At 38.0% G+C, this 20,818-nt stretch overlaps 1 protein-coding gene across 7 annotated transcripts in view; it reads right to left on the bottom strand.

Annotated features, from left to right (window-relative positions):
* EPB41L3 (erythrocyte membrane protein band 4.1 like 3) overlaps positions 1-20,818 on the bottom strand; it is a 157,886-nt gene that overhangs the window by 56,982 nt on the left and 80,086 nt on the right. For 6 of the 7 annotated variants that reach the window (XM_070747580.1, XM_070747573.1, XM_070747578.1 and 3 more), the window contains exons 2-3: positions 9,252-9,448; positions 6,774-6,971 (exon numbers count right to left, since the gene is read on the bottom strand). In XM_070747580.1, coding sequence (XP_070603681.1) covers positions 6,774-6,971; positions 9,252-9,437 — 384 coding nt within the window. In that variant the 5' untranslated portion in view covers positions 9,438-9,448. The remainder of the gene's footprint in view (positions 1-6,773; positions 6,972-9,251; positions 9,449-20,818) is intronic. The other variant, XM_070747579.1, reaches the window with a different exon arrangement.

The following is a 20,818-nucleotide window of genomic DNA, read 5'->3' as shown; positions in this document are numbered from 1 at the left end:
TGTAATATCCCAAAGATGTTTTACAGTTTTTTCTTGAGTAAATTTTCTTAAGTACCTATATGCTATAGGTTCACCCATAAAAAATGCAACCTCTAAATAAGAACACATAACCACAGACAGAATGTAATATTTTCCTCAACATCTCTCCAGTCCTGATGTGCTTTGAAGTAAGCAAGACTATGCATTTACTGGTGTGGGACTTTCCTGAAACTTAAGGCTTGGAATTTATATGTTGACAAATAATGATTGTTGATTGCTATACTGTGAGTTATTTTTTATTGTACTTTTATGGTATACAGTACTTACAATCCTTTTTGTTAGGTTCTTATTTAAAAAAAGGAACCTTCTTGCTGTTCTTGTCTAAAAAAATCTTTGTCTCATGACTTTTTCTCTTTATGGATGGGCATTAATTATCCCATATCCTGAAACAAGCTCATCGGATCCCACAGGAAGATTTTATTTTGTTTGCTCTCTGATTTGTCCACAGAAAACCTTGGTTTTCAGTAATCACTTCAAGTGACAACATATTATTAGATCTTAATGTGACAATTGAGACATTATATCACTGCAAGATTCTCCATTCTCCTAGCAGTCTGTACTATACTATTCCTGCAGCCTTTTTCTGACACTACAATCTTTCTCTCTCTTCAATCATTTGAGTTTCTTTTCAGTACATACCATATTTTTCAGAGTATAAAACGCACCGGAGTATAAGATGCAACTTAGTTTTGGGGGAGGAAAACAAGGGGGGGGGGGAACTCTGCCTCTGTCTCCCAGCAAACAGTACAGATGATAGAAACTGTTTGTTGTGTATTTCTGTGCATGTGTGCCTAATCTTTGCTAGAAATAGCAAAGAATTGGAGAAATGTACATTATGGAAGTATATTAATGCCAACGTTTTCTTAAATATAATCATACTAACTCCTCCCAATAATTTAAACAGATCTACTCCAAACATGACTAAGTCAGGGTCTAACTCAGCTGCCTTTTGTCAATATTACAACAGGACACTGTTACATTGAGGACTATACTTATACTTGTTATTCTCCCTCAAGGAGGATATAGCATCCAGGAATGGGTTAAATCTGTCTGCTCTATGATTGGTCGGAGTCTGTCAAAAACTGTTCAGGTCCTGCCCTTGTCATTATGCTTGACAGCTTTTTCACTCAGTTGCTCAGCGAGGACGGTTGTGACCAATCTTTCCTCATGTGAAATTGACCTATTTTTGGTTGTTATTTCACCTAGGTAGCCCTGAGTTGAATTAATGTCAGTAGCTGTGTGGGTTTATGCTTCTTACAGAGTGGATTATTTTTATTACGGCAAACTATAAGTTACCTTAATTATTCAGGCTTGAGGAAAGGCTCAGTCTGCCTCAGGCAGGCTTTAGTCACTGGTTATTAGGGCTACGTTTGGGAGATTTAGCAGAAGTTTAAATCGGCTCCACCTAAGATTGAAGTGCCTAGTCGCCTTGGGTCAAGCCGCTGTGCTTTGGCCCATTTGACAGCCATTCAGGCTGTTGGAGATCATCGTCAGCACACTGAGGAGTATCGGCAGTTGCGGCGGCCATTTTCAGGGATGGTGGCCATTTTAAAAACGCCTTGCTGACGAGGGAAGAAGCCAAGGCTTGGCTTTAAAAGGACACCTTTTTTTCTCCATTTTGGCTGAAGCTAAAAATAGTGGAAAAACAGAGTGCTTTCCCCTTTGATAGCTGATGATCCAGAAAGATTTAATACCATAAAGAATGCTGCGAGGGATCACATTAATAAAATCAGCTATTAAGCGCTTGCCTCGTGGGAGAGAGTGACAGCCTTTCCAGATAGCCACCCCAAGAGATATTATCAGATACATAGGACAAGGATATAAGGCCATTATTATTATTGGGCAGCTGATCAATCCCAAAAAGGCATGGCAGAAAGGGGACAGGCTACGCCACATCCCAAAAGAGAAGGCCTTATCCACGTGACTATGCCCCTACCATGGCACAGCTAACTGGCCAGTGAAATGAGTCTCATTACAGACCATTCAGCTGCCTTACTGTCACACAGCCACGCTCCAACCAGAGCAAGACCTTATTTGCTTGCCCATCACTGTCCCATTCACCTATTAAGCAGTATAATCATCTGGCATTAGATGTTCATCTGCCGAGCTACCGCAACCCAGTGCAGACCCTGAAATTATCCATCATCTACTGGGTTATCATCCTACTGGTCCAGTACAATTGCTATGGCATCTAAGGTAATTCCCTCTTCCAAAACTGGCTCCGGTAAAGGGCATAAAGGTAATCATAAGTCAAGGGAGTCTGATTGATCCTCATGAGACAAGGGGAGAGACATCATCTTCCAACACAGCCAAGGTGCTCACTACCGCAGAGTGCCGTCAACATAAGGTGCTAGACAGGTTGTATGATAAAGCAGCTCAGCGTGAGCAGACATGTGCAGGCCGTTCTACATCGGTAGCATCCTGGGATATCTATAGCCAAGGTGGTACAGGAGAGCACTTCACGCTTAGATTCAGCTGTGCCTAGCTCAAATTCAGAGCTCTGGGGTTCCGGTTTGACTTTCATTCCAGCTGCTCCCATGTCACAACAGAAGCCAGCACCAGAGATAACGTTCACTCCAATGGTTGCCAGGCGGGGTGGGGTGACTGTGTGGATTCTTGTTGTTCTCGGCAGGTGCTGCAGTAGCCATGAATGGCATGGTGAACATGCTGCTGGACAAGGAAGAGCATCCTCTGCAGCTAGGCGAAAGTTTCAAAAGGCACCCTAAAGCCTCCTTCCACACCATTCGTTGTGAGTGCCTGGCAGAGGGGCGCTTATGGGCCGGGCCTATGACCCCAAAACATCAGCTTGTTTATGCTGGCCCATGTCAAAAGAGGGCCCTAGTTTTGTGATAGTTTTCACTCATTTCCATTGAATTTCTAAATCTGTTTCCTAGGCAGTCTTCTATTCTTGTAGCATACAGGGAAAAAGCGTAGAAAGTCACAAGCAACTGATAGAACACTTTACATGTGTTTATAGGAAGAAACACAGGATAAGAAAGATGGGAAACAGAATTACATGCTCTTTTAAAAGGTTAGAATTAATTGAAATGAAGAATATCTAACATGCATATTGAGTTCATTCTCCAAAATGATTTAATGAGACTAGCAATGATAATTGAACCAATTTCAGCCTCTATGCATACACACTCAATCGGGAAAGTACTTTGAAAAAGCTGTGTTTAATGTTCAGAACATCAAATGACAAATAACCATCAATTCCAGCAAAAGTACTTCTGTGTGTGCTGATAAGGTTTGTATGCTAATTGCCTTTTAAAGATCACAGTAGTCAATTTAAATACACTTCTAAAAAGTCAAATAAAAACCACTTTTTTTTCCAAATGCTCTAAAAAACCTGACAGAGTAACTCTTAAAAATACAGAAAAGACAACCCAATAATTTATGTATTTTGTGTGTATGTGTGATAAAGAATGATATAACTACTAAACAATTATCTTACATGCTAATAAAATAATGCTTAAGGTTTGACAAGCCAGATTTCAACTATGTATGGCTCTTAAGAGTCAGAAGATCTGCGATCACTGTTGAAATCTACTGTTTAATAAAAAAAGTAAACAGTTCTACAAATATTTTGATGCCTCCTTTATTATTAAATAAAGGTTACTGACTGTGTGATAGACTATTGATTAAGGCACCAGAATAGAAATTGGGAGACTGAATTCTAGTCTTGCCATAGGCATGAAGTCAATTGGTGTCTTTGGGCAGATTGCAGAAAGCAACAGATGGAACAGAATAAAGCACAGATAAATGGTTCAAAACTGAAAAGTAGAGTATTAAGATTGTAAACTGTCCTCTTATTTATTTAGCTTGTATGCAGCATATATAATGAGGGTTAGAGGAAATAAAAATTGGATTAAAATTGTGGGGAGAAATATCAACTTCAGATATTTGAAGGCTGGAAACAAGGAATTTTTTTTTTGCCAAGTGTGAAACAAGAGAGGACAAAAGCCTGACCTCTGCTCAATATTTTTTTTAAAAAAAAACCCATAAGATTTATATTAATATGGGTAATAATACAATGCAAATAAATGTAAAAGACATTGAAGTAACATCTCTTTGGCTCAGAAATTCTTAGGCACAGTGGTTTTAGCCATGAAATAAAAATCTACCATTTATGACAAAAATGACAATAGCTCTAAATACACAAAATATTAAGTACAGAGATGTCACCTTGACAACGCAAGTATGCATCATTTCCCAAGTTATAACCTACAGCAGGAGAAGTACACCAGAAAAAAGACTGAACAAAAAAACCTGATGCTGCAGAAAATTGTTGCAAACAGATTATTCATTACCAGATGAAATAAAACTGTTTACTGGAAGCACTGATAATGAAGATAAGGCTTCAATTCTTTTGAGAGATAATGAGAAGGCAAAAGTCATTGGAAAATACTTCTACATAGAAAAAATAAAGGCAATCGGAAAAAAAATGCCGATAGCAGACAAAATGATTAGATATTATCACTGGTGACTTAAGCAGGAATTTGTAAGAATTCGAAAGAGATTTTACCGACAGAAAAGTTTAACAAATTCCTACTCATCATGTCACAGATATGAACTACGATGAACAAATCTACAGCTGGATGTAACAGCTACATTAGATAAAGTATAAAAAATTAGAATCCCTAGCTCAATCTAATATGAAATATTTTTTGATTTGTTTCTGATATTTTTCATTAAGGAAGAAACTGTGGGTTAATGTTCTAGTAATGTTCCAGTATACAGGCAATATAAACCTCCAAACTGCAATAAGGTTACCTCCCTTCTTCTATAAAGAAGGAGGCCTATGTTGCATACAGTATTGAGAAATGTTCCAGCATTATATTTTTTTAAAACATCTATTCAGCTTCAGATGTAAGATCCATCAAAATTACTGTCAGGATTAACGGTGGCATCCAATTTAACAGGAAAAGCAGAATTTAAAATTCAGCTATCTGTCAGCACAAAAGCAATGATTTGACCTTTATCTTGAGAAATATTTTCTAGTAGTACTAGATCAGGGCTTAAAGAATTACAATTTAGAATAAACAGATCATCACAGTCAGACACATAAAAGTGTATAACAGTGGAAGTACAATCTCAGATATTTGTGTCCCTTGTTTTCATTGGACAGCTCCTTATTATTTTGATCAACTCAAATCATTGTGCTGGACAGCTCCTTAGCTGCTGCAACCGGAAATTGAGCCACTTGGTGGAAGTGGGGCTTAGCAACCAGGACAACACACTAGAATGTTGGGTATAAATCTGGAAGTCTTATGACATTATCATACTATTCTTGGCCTTGGTCTCCATTAATTTTTTAAAAAGCAATCCTATTACTTGCTGAAAACAAATCCCCCAAATCAACTATGCAAAGATTGTTCCAAATCATATGCCAATTAATTTAACTAATGTTAAACAAGGATTTTTTTATTGAAGAATATTATTTCTAGCATATCTTATTTCATAAGCTAAGGAGTTCTATACTGTAATTTTGCTTACAAATAAAATGCTCCAGCTCTTTGATTAATTTATTGCCTGTCCTATCTTGTACAAGCCTCTTGAAAGAGAATACCCTATCCAAATCTATAGCTAATAGTCCAAATATAGAGTACAAAACAATCTATTGCCAGGCATTATCATCTATTTTTTAAAAAGCTTTATGATTGAGAGAGGTCTTCTTGGTAGCTAAGATTTTGCAGTATAAGGTCTTTATACTGCAACCTTCAAAAAGGACACAGCAAATGAAGCCTAATGAGGTGCTATTGTTACCTTTTATTTATAAAGATTATATTCTGAGTGAAAATCTTAACAACCAAGTGCATAATTATGTAAGACTCTGAAAGAGAATATTTCTCCTTTCTACTGTTGTTTCCACTATTGTTGTTTTTTCCTACTGGTATTACAGATGAATTGAGTATTTTTCAGACTCGGTGTGTTGAGAGGGAAAGCATTTTGAAATTCCCTGATATTTCCCTGATATTTCCCTGTAACTTGCGATCTAATTAAGGCGCGGTCATAGATGATGTCATACCAAACGGCTAAATCATGGAGAAATATCGGTAGCTGAAGAAGCGAGTTGTTGACACAGTTATGCTCATTTTTGTATGACTCTGCCAGGCAGCGCAATCTGTTTTTTTTAAAAAACATGATTTTCCCCTGACTTTTAAACATTGTAATACAGTTTGGGTTTCCCCCCCTGATTTATTCTGTTTTTTTCACGAATTCCCTGATATTTCTGAACCGCTGATTTCCCTGACAATTCCCCGATTTCCCTGTTTTCCAGGTTTGCTGGACACTCTGAGACTGTAAGGTGCTCTGAACTATAAGACACATATTAGCTTTAGGAGGAAAATAAAAGTTTTTAAAAATCTCGCCTCTGCCTCCGTGGCTCATTCACCAACTCAATGGCCCATTTGCCCCGAATGGGCAGCGATGATAGGCAGCAGCAATCCCCGCCGCCTAGAATAGCTGATCGGTGCTGCACCAACTCCCTTCCCTCTTCAATATATGCTCTATAAGACGACACACAGACATTTCCACCCACTTTTTTGGGGGGGAGGGAAGTGCGTCTTATAGTCTGAAAAATACGGTATATATTTCCTTATTTAGGGAGACAGTCTGTTTATACACACACACACAAAAGAAAATTTCAGTGAAATCACACACCTAAATCACCCAATTTAACATTATGTGCATACATCGATCTCTAGAAGTTCCACTTTTTACATTTTTACCTCTACTTCACAGCCATATTCGGAGCCATCCAGGAGGATTACTTTGCAATGCATATTTTTTGGTTTTTTCACAATCTTTAAAGGAGAGCGAGAGAGTTTGCTTGAGGATGATTTTTGGGAGAGCTTGTCGTCTTCAAACTGCTGATATTCCAGCTGCTTTGCCACGGCTGCAGCAACTTCACGTTCTTTGTCGGTGGCCTAGAAAGAGAAAAAATCAGTTCCAGTTTCATAATAAAAATGGCAATCAGAGCAGGCTTTCAGAATCATGCAGCATAACCAGGCATCCCTTTGTAGAAGCCTATTCAGAAGCTTATGCATTATATTGGAAGATAGATAAATCATGTATTTCAGTAATTTGTGGAGGCTTTTTCAGTCAATGAAACTGCTACTCTGCTGTCATGTAGCTTAAAATTTTTTTTTTAGAAAAGTGCTAAAAGGAAACCACATTATAATAGCTCATTTAAAAATAGTCAAATAACCCGAAGAGAAAAAGATCCAACACTGCAATGATTGTTGAACACGTTCCTTTTTCTGAAATCTCACATGTCGTAACGTGCTACCATACCAAAAATTGCTTTTCAGTACCGGCAGTAAATAATGGCTTTATATATGGATGGTTTTTCTACCAATAGCTACAAATATATTTAAAAGCAAAAATAATTCAGTTAAAACTTTATAGGTTAATCTATTGTTAATGATAGCAAAATGAATACTTATTTTGGTCTGAAATGACTTAAAAATAGACCTGCAAAAATAGGCCTACACTAGTGATTTTCTTCACTGTTTCTACAAATGCCTGAGTCATTGTAACAAGATTCCATGGGAGTGAAATAAATTCAGCAAAAACTTTAATCTGCTTTCAGATGTAAGATCATAAACTGTGTAATATTTAGAGATGTGCATAAATCCACTTACAGCTCATAATAGAGAACAATTATATCCCCCTCTTTAAAAATAAATAAGAACAAAAGCTATTTTTCTATTGCAGTCAATGCCATGAAGGCATGGCAGAAATTGTTTTGGCAGGAGCTGAAGCCCTGCTGCCAAACTCCCCCGCTCCTATACGATGTATCTGGGGGTTTCAGCAAAGCAACTCACACTTGTCCAAAACAATAGGTGAGTTGATAACAGGTGGAACTAACAAAATAGGAAGGAGCCAATGTTAGCCACGTCTGTCCAGTCTGAGGACAGAGACGAAGCTGGGTTGTAGTAACAAGGCAGATCCTGTCAAAATTATCAGACACAGTCCTCATTCTGAATGGATAAGGAAAACCCATCCTGAGTGCTACTTCCAGCCATAATGCAGAATGTATGTGTCTGTGCTTGCATACACCCGCACACACCCACATACACTCACATCCACCCACAATGTATATGCTGGCCTACATTTAACATGGAATGTTGACCCCTTCAAGCAAAAAAGACCTTTATTTCCCTCATCCCTGAAACTCTGTATAGGCTCTGCAGGGTACTGTGGGAATTATGTGAATTTACAGCCCTCTAAGTAGAATGAAAGAGTTGGACATGCCAATATATTTGTTTCAGTTCATGTAGAGGTTAAGTTCATTGCACATCCTTTAGACCAGTGTTTCCCAACCTTGGCAACTTGAAGATATCTGGACTTCAACTCCCAGAATTCCCCAGCCAGCAAATGCTGGCTGGGGAATTCTGGGAGTTGAAGTCCAGATATCTTCAAGTTGTCAAGGTTGGGAGACACTGCTTTAGACTTTATTAAAAAAATATTTATAGGCAATTCTTTGAATTTAGATTTATATCCTGTCGTTTATTCAGAAACTCAACGCAGTATATACAGCACGTCTTCCTGTGAAATGGTTTTTGCTGACAGTTACTGATGCTAGCAATAGTCATTGAGTAAACACCCATGACTGAGGAACTAAGACCTAAGTTTCATTGGCATTTGTGTGACATGTTAATCATGAAAAATAAATTCATACTAATTTCAGCAAATACTTTACTTTAATAACTCCAGTAAAATGGAACAAAGGATACAAGTAAAATCTAACAAATGTAATTGTTATATAGTGTAGATTCTTTCCTTTTCATAACAGCAATGGACCGGAAAAGGTCAATTTTGGAGGGCAGACAACTGGACTCATTACCCCCAAAATGTGTGCCTGAAATGAATTAAAAACCTTATAACATAATTTGACTCAAAACAATGCTTCATTGTAATTATATAATTTTAATTTTAAAAAAGCCTTAAAAGAAAAAAATGCTGAACTTTTATTTTGTTTTGTTATTTCTAGACTCCATTTTGATTTTTGTGCTTTCTCTCCCTCAAAATATCTCCAAATGAGCTCTACTATCATTTCTATAAAATTCTCATGGAGGGCTACTCCATGCTCAAAATGATGCATGCTATAATATTTATTATTTATAACACTTGTTACTATAATAATAGTAATCTCTATTAGGTTAGTGTCATACTGAGGAAAGGCAATTCCATAAATAACTTACCTGTTCCTTTTTTACAGGAGTGCTATGGGCTGCAACACTGGAAAATTGTTCTAATGCATTCTGGTGCTCTTCCTTTGCTTGCTGTGACTGCTGCTCTTGGGTTGCTTTTTCTTGTTCACCAGATGTTTCTTTTTGCTCTTGATCCTGATCTTTGGATTCAGAGTCTGAACCAGATTCTGCAGTCATGGTTGATTATCCTACAATAAAAAGGAAGAATTGTGAAGTTCGGAATTGTAACAATCTAAAAAGCATACAAGAATGGTTGACTTACAAAATATTTATATATAATAATATATAAATATATAATAACAACATTGTTACAATAATAACATTGTTACAAATATTTATATATAATATTTATATAAATAATATATAACATTGATACAATCATAGCATTGTTACAAATTGTTCTGCCGGGCTCTATGGTAGAAGCCTCCCGGAAATTCACAGGTACAAATTTCAGACACACACACGTTTGAAAATTCAAAACAATGTCCTTTATCACAAAAGAAACAAAGCACCCTTTTTGTATTGCAAAGAGCACTCTTCCCCAAAACAACCTTGTCGGCTATACAAGTCCCTTAATCAGTCATTAAGTATTTAGCTAATAGCTGTGAAGAAACGTCACAGCCCTCCTTCTTCCCACGAAGTGAAACACACACACACTTTACTCTGCTTTGGTGTCAAAGGCGTGAAAAATCCACAAACAAAGTTCAGACACAGCGAGGCACGATCCTGAAGAACTGCGATCAGATAATCTTCCACAACAGCCAAACTAGCACGCTGCTATTTATAGCAGCAGCTCTAATTACTGGAGCCTCACCCAAACACAGGTGGCCTCTCTTATCTCCTGTAATATTTCCTCAATTGGTCTCTCCGATGCATAAGTCTGCGCCTGCATGGGACTAACACTTCTTCATCCGAACTGACTGAAGATAATGGTGATTGGCTTCCTGGGCTGTGTGCCAAGCCCCCTCTTCCAAGTCACCCCCACCTTCTTCTTCATCCGAGGAAACTGCACTCCCTGACTCTGCTGGCAACAAAATAGGCCTCTGCTGGCAACAAAATAGGCCTGTTGACGTTTCTCCTGCCTCCACCTCCACATTCCCTGGGGCAGGAGCTGGGCCAGAGCCAACCACAACACAAATATTTATATATAATAATATATAAATAATATATAATAACATTGTTACAAATATCACATGTATAGTTCGCCAAACTAGGATCACTTGCAAGTTAAGAAGAAAGTGACTCCTTTCCATTTAGTCACTATGTCCAACTTTACACTCCCTTCACATGGACCACGGGTTGGCTTCAAAAATTTTAGCAAGGGGTTCTCTGTGCGGTTGCTGGGTGGGTGTGGCCATGGTGGGCATACCCTAGTTAGCCTCCTGCACCACAGTGGGGGCGGGGGGAGATTTTTGCCCTCCCCAAGCCTCTAGGGGGGTGAAAACAGCCTCCCTAGGCCCTCTGGAAGTCAGAAACAGCCCATTTCTGGCCTTCCCAAACTTCTGTAGGCCCATTTTTTGCCTTCCCCGACTAAGTAACAGAACAAGTGCAACAGAATAGGGGTGAAAACTGTATAGCTAAATTAAGAGCGAGAGGAAAAAGAGAAATGTGTATGTGCTATGTTTGCCAGCTGCCTTCTATGGATTCTTTGTATACCCAAAGGCCAGTCTAGAATTTTGAGGAGGACACATGTGGGTGATAACACCAGAGGCAGTGGAACATTTGAGAGGAAGGCTCAAAAACTGAGGTTCCTTATGTCCGTGCATAATGCGTATTGCTAGCTTGACTGGGCAGAACAGTTGCAGGACTTCTGGAAAAAGAAAGAGGACAGCAATGCAATTTCTACACACTATAATTGTAAATATCCATCATGGGAAATATGTGAGGGTTGTTTCTATCATGGTGGACCAAGCTCAAAGATAAGAGTACTTGAGCAAGATATTATAAGTGTCAGCATAGCTGAAAGGCCTATCTAGTCACCATATCACACAGGATTGTTACCATGGAGAAAAATAAGAGAGAGTCCTAAAAATGTCACTTAATGCTTCTAAACAATAGTACAGTGATGGCAAACCTATGGCCCGGGTGCCACAGGTAGCACACGGAGCCATATCTATTGGCACATGAGCTGTTACCCTAGCTCAGCTCCCAATGTGCATGAGCATGCTGGCCAGATGATTTTCAGCTCACTGGAAGGCTCTGAGAGGGCATTTTTGGCTTCCAGAGTCTCCAGAGGAATGGGAGTGGGCATCTTTGCCCTCCCCAGACTCCAGAGAAGCCTCTGGATTCTGGGGAGGGCAAACAATGTGTCTACCAGGCCACCAGAGGTTGGGAAATGGTGTTTTGGGCCTTTGTCAGGCCTCCAGAGAGCCTCTGGGGGGACGGGGGGCATTTTTGCCCTCCCCAAGCATTGAGTTATGAGTGTGGGCACTCGCGCAAGCACACATGCACATGCTTTTCGCATCCAAGGAAAAAAAGATTTGCCATCACTGCAATAGTACAATTCAAAACATCTCGTATAAAATCAGTATATCATATTTTGTATCAAAGTCTATTCAGAAAGAAACATTAAATAGCTGTGGTTGTGGAAAACATCCAAAGGACTGTTTCAAGACACTTTCTCCTCAATATTAATGGCATCTGAGTCATCTGGAAGCTCGGCATAGCTGCCTTGAAGACTCTCCCACATTGTCAGTGCCAAAGTTTACATGGACATGGAAAAGTTTAATAAGCAGTTACTTGTGCATGAGCTTGTGGAAATACTGTAATCTGGAGAAGTTTTCAAAGTAACAGTGAAAGCTGACTCAACACTTTGAAGGGATAATTGATGAAGTGCAGTTGGACAGGAGTGTACAAAACAATTAGAACAGCGCTTCTTCTGTGCTAGAACATTTTGAAAGTAGTAGTTAGAATTAATGTATTATTTTTTTGCCAGGGTGCTTCCCAGAAGGAAATTGAACAGACCCAAAACAAAGCCATCTACAAATCTTTTTCCTTATGTTCCTTTCAATGAAAATACCTATGTCTCCAAGGGAAAAGACTGTTGCACTGAATTCAAGGAATGCTAGGGCTAAGACCTGTACAGATGGACAGCAAAAATTAGTTACATGATAGCTGAAAAAAAATTAGATTTCTTTGCTGCTGTCTAGTGGCTACCTGGATGTTTTCCAATCCAGGTGGCCTGTTCTGAATCTCATAGTTTTTCCATCACCAAAACACCTAGAACTGTTTTGATGAGAGCAGTAAACATTAAGCTTTCAAATTTTGTTTTATTGAACTGCAGCTAAACTGAAGCAGCTTGATGCAATTTGGGGCTCGCAGTAGTTTGTTTCAAGCTCTAAATCAACCAACCAACAAAATGCTCCTTTTTGTGCACAACCATTCCTTGGAAAGCTTTCTATATCTCTGATAATAGTTAAAAATCATTTTACCATGAACACATGAATTCATCTATGGATGTTTCAGGATAGCACAGAAATGTAAATAATGAAATGGGCATAGACAACAGCATTGGACCGCCTAACACTGGGGTACATTCTTTCTTACATCAAGTTATTAACATCACTATAATAAAACCATATTTAAAAATTATTTTAGGCAAGTAATTTTGGCAAACAAATGCAAAGGACATGTTTTCAGCAGTTAGTAAAGCACAGCAAAATTAAAGCTTTATTTTTCAAAGCTACCAGGACCAAAATATTTCATTTGGCATGTTTTGGCTACTGCAACTGACAGGATGAGGTCAAACTGCAGACACATTTCTTGTAAACATTACAGCAGAGTTTGATATAATACGGAAGTCTGTATCTGCTTTTGGTATGGTCTGTATTTTATTTTTCTTTTAATTGTAAGTTGTCCGAGTCCTTATTTTCTCCCTAGCTAAGAACAAATTAACCACTTATATTCTATCTCTTCTCCATTTATCTTTTCAATCCATCACTATAACTCAATTTACCATTTCCACAAGCATCAAGGTTCTTCAGGAATATGGCAACCTATACCCTATTATTTTCACATTGCCTTTTTTCCTTTTATAACACAGACAGACAGGAAGTTAGAGATAAAAGTGGATTTCAAAGTGGAATTTATTGTTGTATGATGTCCAGAGTCAATTTTGGAGATATGGGTTTATAAATCCAATAAATTGAATTGAATTACTAAAACAGTACATCAATCCACATATGAATATACAGTGGTACCTCTACTTAGGAACTTAATTTGTTCCGTGACCAGGTTCTTAAGTAGAAAAGTTTGTAAGAAGAAGCAATTTTTCCCATAGGAATCAATGTAAAAGCAAATAATGTGTGCGGTTGGGGAAACCACAGGGAGGGTGGAGGCCCTGTTTCCTCCCAGGAGATTCCTAGAGAGGCCCCACGGAGGCTTCTCCCTGCCCTTTCCGGTTATCGTTTCGGAGGCTTGGGTTTGTAAGTGGAAAATGGTTCTTGAGAAGAGGCAAAAAAATCTTGAATACCCAGTTTTTATCTAGAAAAGTTTGCAAGTAGAGGCATTTGTAGGCAGAGGTACCACTGTATTAGTTATAAAAATTAAAAATATATAATTTGAATGGTCTTCTGAAATTATGCCTTCATTTTTGAAGGGCAATTCATAAATCAGACAAATGGATTCCCTAACTATGAAAAACGTTAATTCCTCATCTGACTCCACAGGGCACACACCTGTTCAGATATCCATACAAATAGATGGTGCTATGCACAACGCCAGTACAGAGACTGTATTCATAGATATGAGGAAAATAGTATCAAACGAAAGTATCCATTTGCTAAGGGAAAAGCTGACTGCATTTTCCACAATTTTTGTTCTTATTTTGCTACAAGCATTTTGGAGATTCCAAATTTTACAGACCATGTAATATTAGTAAGAGCTCATCATTCTATTATAACACCATGTAATGTAATACATACTCTACTACTAAATACATACTCTACTAAACAAATAATTCCCTGAACACTGTCAGACTTTCTACTAAATCTGCACTTCTATTCTACTACTTTTTCTCATCATTCCTATCACCCATTTTCTCCCATGTTGACTGTATGACTGTAACTTGTTGCTTATATCCTAAGATTTTTATTAATATTGCTTCTTCATTGCTTATTTGACCCCTATGACAATCATTAAGTGTCGTACCACATGATTCTTGACAAATGTATATTTTATTTTATGTACGCTGAGAGCATATGCACCAAGACAAATTCCTTCTGTGTCCAATCACACTTGGCCAATAAAATTCTATTCTATTCTATGTTGCTTTATTCTGGCTGAATAGTATAGATATCAGTCATTCCTTTTTTTAAATGAAGTTCTACAGGGTTTTTTGAAAGAGATTTTTAAAAAAGTAATGTGAATAGAAAATGATATTTTAGCATGGCAAATGCCATTAAGCAAGTCAGCATGTTGTTAAAATTAGAAGTCATTAACAGACATTTTACCAAATAACAATGAAATAGTGTGCATGAAAATGACTTTTCTTCTTTTTAAATGAACAACTACTGCACATAAAACCAAAACAGTGTATTATATTTGTATGCCGCCCCGAGTCTTCAGAGAGGGGTGGCATACAAATCTAATAAATAATAATAATAATAATAATAATTATTATTATTATTATTATTATATATTTGGTACCAGATTTAATAATGTATTGCATAAGTCTGCCTTTTGATTCTTTTGATGGCACTGTGAAACTACTCCCAACTTTTGTGGATTTCAAAAGCTCTTAATACATAATGAGACCTCAGATGCAGGATTGTTAGGTCTATAATTTATTCATATGATAAGAGTAAACCCATGTCCATTAGAAAACACTGTATACTAAGAGCTACACAATCCAGTGGTTTCTACTACAAATAAGAACATTAATTAGGATTACTCAGACTTGTCCCTTCTGGTAATATGCATGCGTAGACATTAATAATTTAGTCAAGACACAAAAAGGTCTTTTCAACATGAGAAAAATAACTTGAAAAATTAATATTAGTGTTGTCTCTGTAAATAAATGCATATAAAATATAAATATAACGACCATAAGTATAAGCAGAGCCTATCATAGCATACTGGGTTTATTTTACAGTTTCACTTTCTACTGTTATTACTGCCTCTTAATGAAAAAGAGAATGCAACAGTGTTTTCTTTGTTTTTCATTTTCTGCTTACAAGCTTCAGTTAATGTTGGTTATATACTGCTACAATAGACTCTAAAATGATAGAACTGCAGATAACAGTGAGGACATTCATGCTAAAAAGTTTATTGAGCCGATGTTACATGTAAGCAGGATAACTAGCAGTAGTATTTTATTATATAATCTAAAGTTTTACTGACATTGAGAGTATGAGAGAATATTCTCGCTACATCAAGTATTTCAGTCAATTATTACAAATCTATTATAAAATAGAAACAGTTCTAATGAATTCATCCAGTTTGAAATTCATAGAAATTAGATAATGTCAAAATCCTTGTGTAATTTAAAGTACCATTCTTTATTAACTGCCACTAAATCATTCGTTCTATACTTTTTAAAGTACTATAAATTGGTTTTCAATATTCAAAACTGGAATTCAATGTAGTAATTCGTATGAATGACATTCTAGGAAATAGCAAAAATGAGATGTTTCAGTTAATAAAATAAAATAATCATTTCATTAAAAAAAAAAAGCAAAGCCCAAAACCTCTGATGCCTTCATTGTAATTGTAATTCTTTCATGTTGCTATATTCCTTTCTTACTATACATTTGCATAATTATAAAATCTTTAGCTATTGCAACAGAACGTTTTGAAAATTAGAAGAGTGCTTTATGTAACTATTTTTGTAAACCTGTTATAATTTAATTATAGGATCTATCCCCATGGCTCACTTAAAAGTGTTCTCAATCCTTGAGATTGCAGAAAATTAAACCACCATTAAACTGCCTCTATACCAATTCCTACTCTACGTCTGTATCCTGCTTAGGCTAACTGAGGATGTTGAGGAATATTTTGATGCTATCTTAAAAAGAACACAATATTTTAAAACTGGAATTAAGGATAATTTAAAGCAACAGAAGGAAAAACCAAAGTCATTAGGCCACAGTAGAACAGTTGGATAATAGGAATATCCATATCAGGGTTAGGTAGGTAGTCAGGGGCAGATTACTCTTACTTGCTGCTACTAGTGTGCTGTACGTACAACATTAACATTCTCATGTGCGTGTGCATGCACAGGAAGCAAAAACATGCCAAAATCTCATGAGGGGACGCTGATGTGTGTGCAATTTTATTTATTTATTTATTTATTAGATTTGTATGCCGCCCCTTTCCGTAGACTCGGAATTTTGGTAATTATTTGTTTCCGCATATGTGCAGAAGCAAAAAAACCATCAAAATCTCACACACACGAGCGTCCTCTAACGAGATTTTGCTTCTGTGCATGCACAGGAAGCAAAAAAGCTTCAAACAAGATGGCGGCGCCCAATGGACTGGCACTGGAGTGGTCAGAGGCAATTTGTGCAATCTGGCTACAGGAACGGAGTCGCCTACTGTACCACTGGTACTAGTGGAGAAAAGACTTTAAGTTATAGCTATTAAGCAGGCTTTCAGACTATAGGAAGTTACACCCACCCTTCTCCAAGAAAAATGAAATATACAAGGACATATTGAAAAGGCAGAATATGATATAGAATATCCCTCACTGAGAAATTGAGAAACTTGTTTTTGAGCAGGAAACAGAGTCACTCTTACTAGCCTTTGTCAATGTGCCGTCAAGGAATGGCCCAGCTCACTCATCCCCCCCCCCCATTAATAATTTAAAGCAGCAGAAGGTAAAATCAAAGTCATGAGGCCACAGCAGAACAGTAGGATGATAGGAATATCCATATCAGGGTTAGGTAGGTAGTCAGGGGCCAGTCTATTTTACATAACAAAGATCTACCTCCTTCAGACAAAGCTACATTAGGAATTGCCCAAAGCCCTTTCATTACATCATATGGGAGCCGGGAAGCTAGGGGGGCTCAAGCAAGCTTGACTCAAGCAAGCTTGGACTCAAGACAGCCAACAGAGTTGGCCCTGCATGGGCCTATAGAAGTGTGACAGCCAGAGTGCATTACATACACAGGAACAGGAAACTAAGAGGCGGGGCTCAACAGAGGTCATAAAATCAAAGCATTCAGAAAAATATTCAGCATCTTTCCTTTCCTTTTCTCTTCACCCAACATCTGGAAGCAGGTAATCCACCTTTTCAGTTCAGGAGCTCATGCCATGTGCTTCTGTCCATCATTAAACTTCTTTCCAAACAATTTCCACCAATCCAGTGTCTTTTTCCCCCTCTTGGAACTGAACCCAGAAGATTAATCCTTACAGCAAGACAATACTATGTTGACAAGTGTTGGGATGGCCAGAGGAGAACAATAATATATATGCATACAATCCCTGAAGGAAAGAGGGGGGGGGGGGATAGGAAAGAATTATGTGAGGCAAGTCTGAGAGAAGAAGGGGGCAAGTCTGGAGAGAAGTGAACTCTGTGGGGTAAATCTGAAGGATAGAAGGGGAGAGGAGAGGATCAGTGGGGCCAGCCTGAGGGACAGAAGGGGATAAGATAGGAGACACCTCTGTGGGGCAAGCCTGAGGATAGAAGGGAAGAGGAGAGGCTAGACGACCAATAGCCTGAAAGAGATGAGGGAGATAGGAGAGGAGAAGCTTCTGTGGGGAAGCCTAAGGGGGAGAGAGAGAGGATCAATGGGGCCAGCCTGAAGGAGAGAAGGGCGATAGAAGAGGAGACACTTCTGTAGGATAAACCTGAGGAGAGAAGGGAAGAGGAGAGGCCAATCATAACTATTCATTAATTTTCAAGCTGTGAGTGTCTATTTATCGAGCCCGATCACAGAGTTTTCTAAGTATATTTATATAGGAGTCATATTTTGGATGCTATTGTGCTATCTTAAGTAAAAAGGAAAATACTGTAATTTGTTAGAAACAAATACATAGTCGTATTTTTGATCTATTCTATACAAATTTAACATCTGGCATTCAAAAATGTTTGAAACACACACGTTATGTATTATACTGTACTATGCCCCCATAAACTGCTTCTTGGGGACTATGGCAAATATCTGTCGTTAATTCACCCTTTCAACTAATTTCCCTTAATCCCAGCAGAGTTTCCCAACCCTATTATTAAACTTTCCAGCTGGTACCAGATTGAAACAGAAAGAATAATTTGTTTATATTTTGACATATTCCCAGACAGCCTTTTAGAAATATTATCTGTTTCATGTGTAAGATTACTCCTACAGGCGGAGCTGGAAAACTTCAATGGATAAATGAAACTATTTAAGGAGACTTCCTGTACAAAAAAACTCCCTTCACGTCCAAAAGAATATAATAGAATTAGATTGTAGATATTCAAATTTAAGAACACTCAATGAACTGGTGAGTATCCAATGTGGCATGATTCATAATTTGAGAAGAATGTAAATGTTTTAATCCTTTTAAGTGAAGGAAGGTTTGGAATTGGTCGTACGATGTAGGACAGTGGAGTTGGAAAGGATTGTAAGGATCTTATGTAATGTGCTGAAAATAAATTAAAACCATCCTTGATAGATAGCTCTCTATACAGCAATATTGTTTCACCAATATATATCTATCAGCAGGTTCTTATATATTTCTGGTAACAAATTACAAAAACTAATGATAGTTGAATGATGACAGAAAGAGAGCTGTGATAAGAATTAATACATATCCAAAAGGAATTAAAAAGAAATGTGATAGAAACTTCCAACTTAAAAAGTATGAGCGCATCCACAAAATTACTAAGGCAGAAATAGAAGGTCCAAATAATAATTAGAGAGACAGATATTGTCTCCTGCTTGAAATTTTTATCTTCACGCATTACAAATAGTCACAAACAATTATGTCAACAAACTTGTACAAAATATCCTTGAAAAGTTCTCCCATTTATTATTTTCAGAAGATAAGGCAACTCAATCTAGGAAAGCTAGTATCTCTCCACAGCATTTTTTTTACAGCATCATAATTCTGAAATGTTCTATGAAATGACAATCTTATTCTGCATATTTTTGTTTTATTTAGTTATAAATGTTGTTTGTTATTATTAAATGTATTTGCCACCTATCAAGGCGACTGAGTGGCTTACAGTAAGATCCAACAAGTATAAAAGATTAAAATAACAAAAATTAAAACTGACTAAAATACAATGGACCGTTGGCGGTGTCTTTTCTGTTAGTGCACCAACCACCCCCAGCCAAGAGCTTCTCCTTTGGGACACTATGCCAGCCAACCAGATCTTATACGTCCTGTGTAAGATCTTCCAAAAAGTGATGGCCTTGGCAGAAAAGCCTCTCACCCTGGATTCCACCAGCTGAAATTCCTCGATCAAAGGGATCCCCAGCATGCCTCCTATGCTGGCATAAGTGGGGCAAGCCTGCCCCATTGGAGTGAGATGGTTCCTCAATAAACCTGAACCCATGCCATGCAGAGCTTTAAAGGTAATAACCAACACCCTGAATTGCACCTGGAAGCAAAACAGGATCCAGTACAGCTCATGGAACATGGGCCACTCTAGGGGCTCCAAAGACTGCACCACTGCATCAGTTGAAGCTTCCTAAAGTTTTTCAAGGGTAGAGCACACTTTAGTCCAGACATGAGATAGCTGGGATTTGAATAACTGAGCACAGAAAATCCTGATTTAGGAAATATCACAAGTGGTGAACAATCCAAAGTTGTGCAAAAGCTTTTCTAGCCATAATTGTTACCTGCTCTTATCCTGTTGTTCCTAATCCATGTCCCCACACTCTCCAAGCTCTGTGAGAACATCACTTAGATCAACACGGGTGGAGATAAAGAGTTGAGTATCAGCAGTAACATGCTGATAATAGCTCAATTTCTGGTGATGGAGGATCCCACCCAGCAGCTTCATGCAGATGTTAAAATGAGTGGAGACAGTATCGAGACCTGCAGCACACCACAAAAGAGCAGCTGTGGGATGGATATATCTCAGACCCTATAACACTGATTCGGACCAGTCTTGGAAACGGAGCCAAAATCAGTGTAAAACTGTGCTGTCCAGTCAAAAGCCCTGCAAACTGGCTCAAAAGGATACATGGCTGTGGTATCAAAGGCTCCTGAGAGATCAAGTAGAGCAAGAAAGGTTACACTATCCCCTATCCCCCACCCCACTCCCTCACCAGAGCTGATTGTCCCATAATTGAGCCTAAATTCTGACTGAAAGGAGTCCAGATAATTTCATCCAAGACCCTCAGAAGCTGCTAAACAACTACCTTTTCTACCAGTTTCCCTAAAAAAGGGGAATATGGAAGATTGGATGAAAAATTGTCCAGGCACTTGGGAAGCAATGGATTTTTAAGGAGGGATGGGGAGAATCGGGGTTTACTTAAAAGGCTTGAAAAACATCCACTTCTAAAGTGAGGAATTTATCACTGCCTGAACATACCTGTGAATTGTTGTCTTGGAGGCTTTAACCAACCAGGAGGGACATGGGCCTAACTGACACGTAGCTGAACTGATGAGTTTTGAATATTGTGTCCATT

Source organism: Erythrolamprus reginae, chromosome 3 (assembly GCF_031021105.1).
Source record: "Erythrolamprus reginae isolate rEryReg1 chromosome 3, rEryReg1.hap1, whole genome shotgun sequence".
Classification (NCBI taxonomy): domain Eukaryota; kingdom Metazoa; phylum Chordata; class Lepidosauria; order Squamata; family Dipsadidae; genus Erythrolamprus; species Erythrolamprus reginae.
The sequence above is the reverse complement of the archived record's forward strand: the minus strand, read 5'-3'. Positions and strand labels throughout refer to the sequence as shown.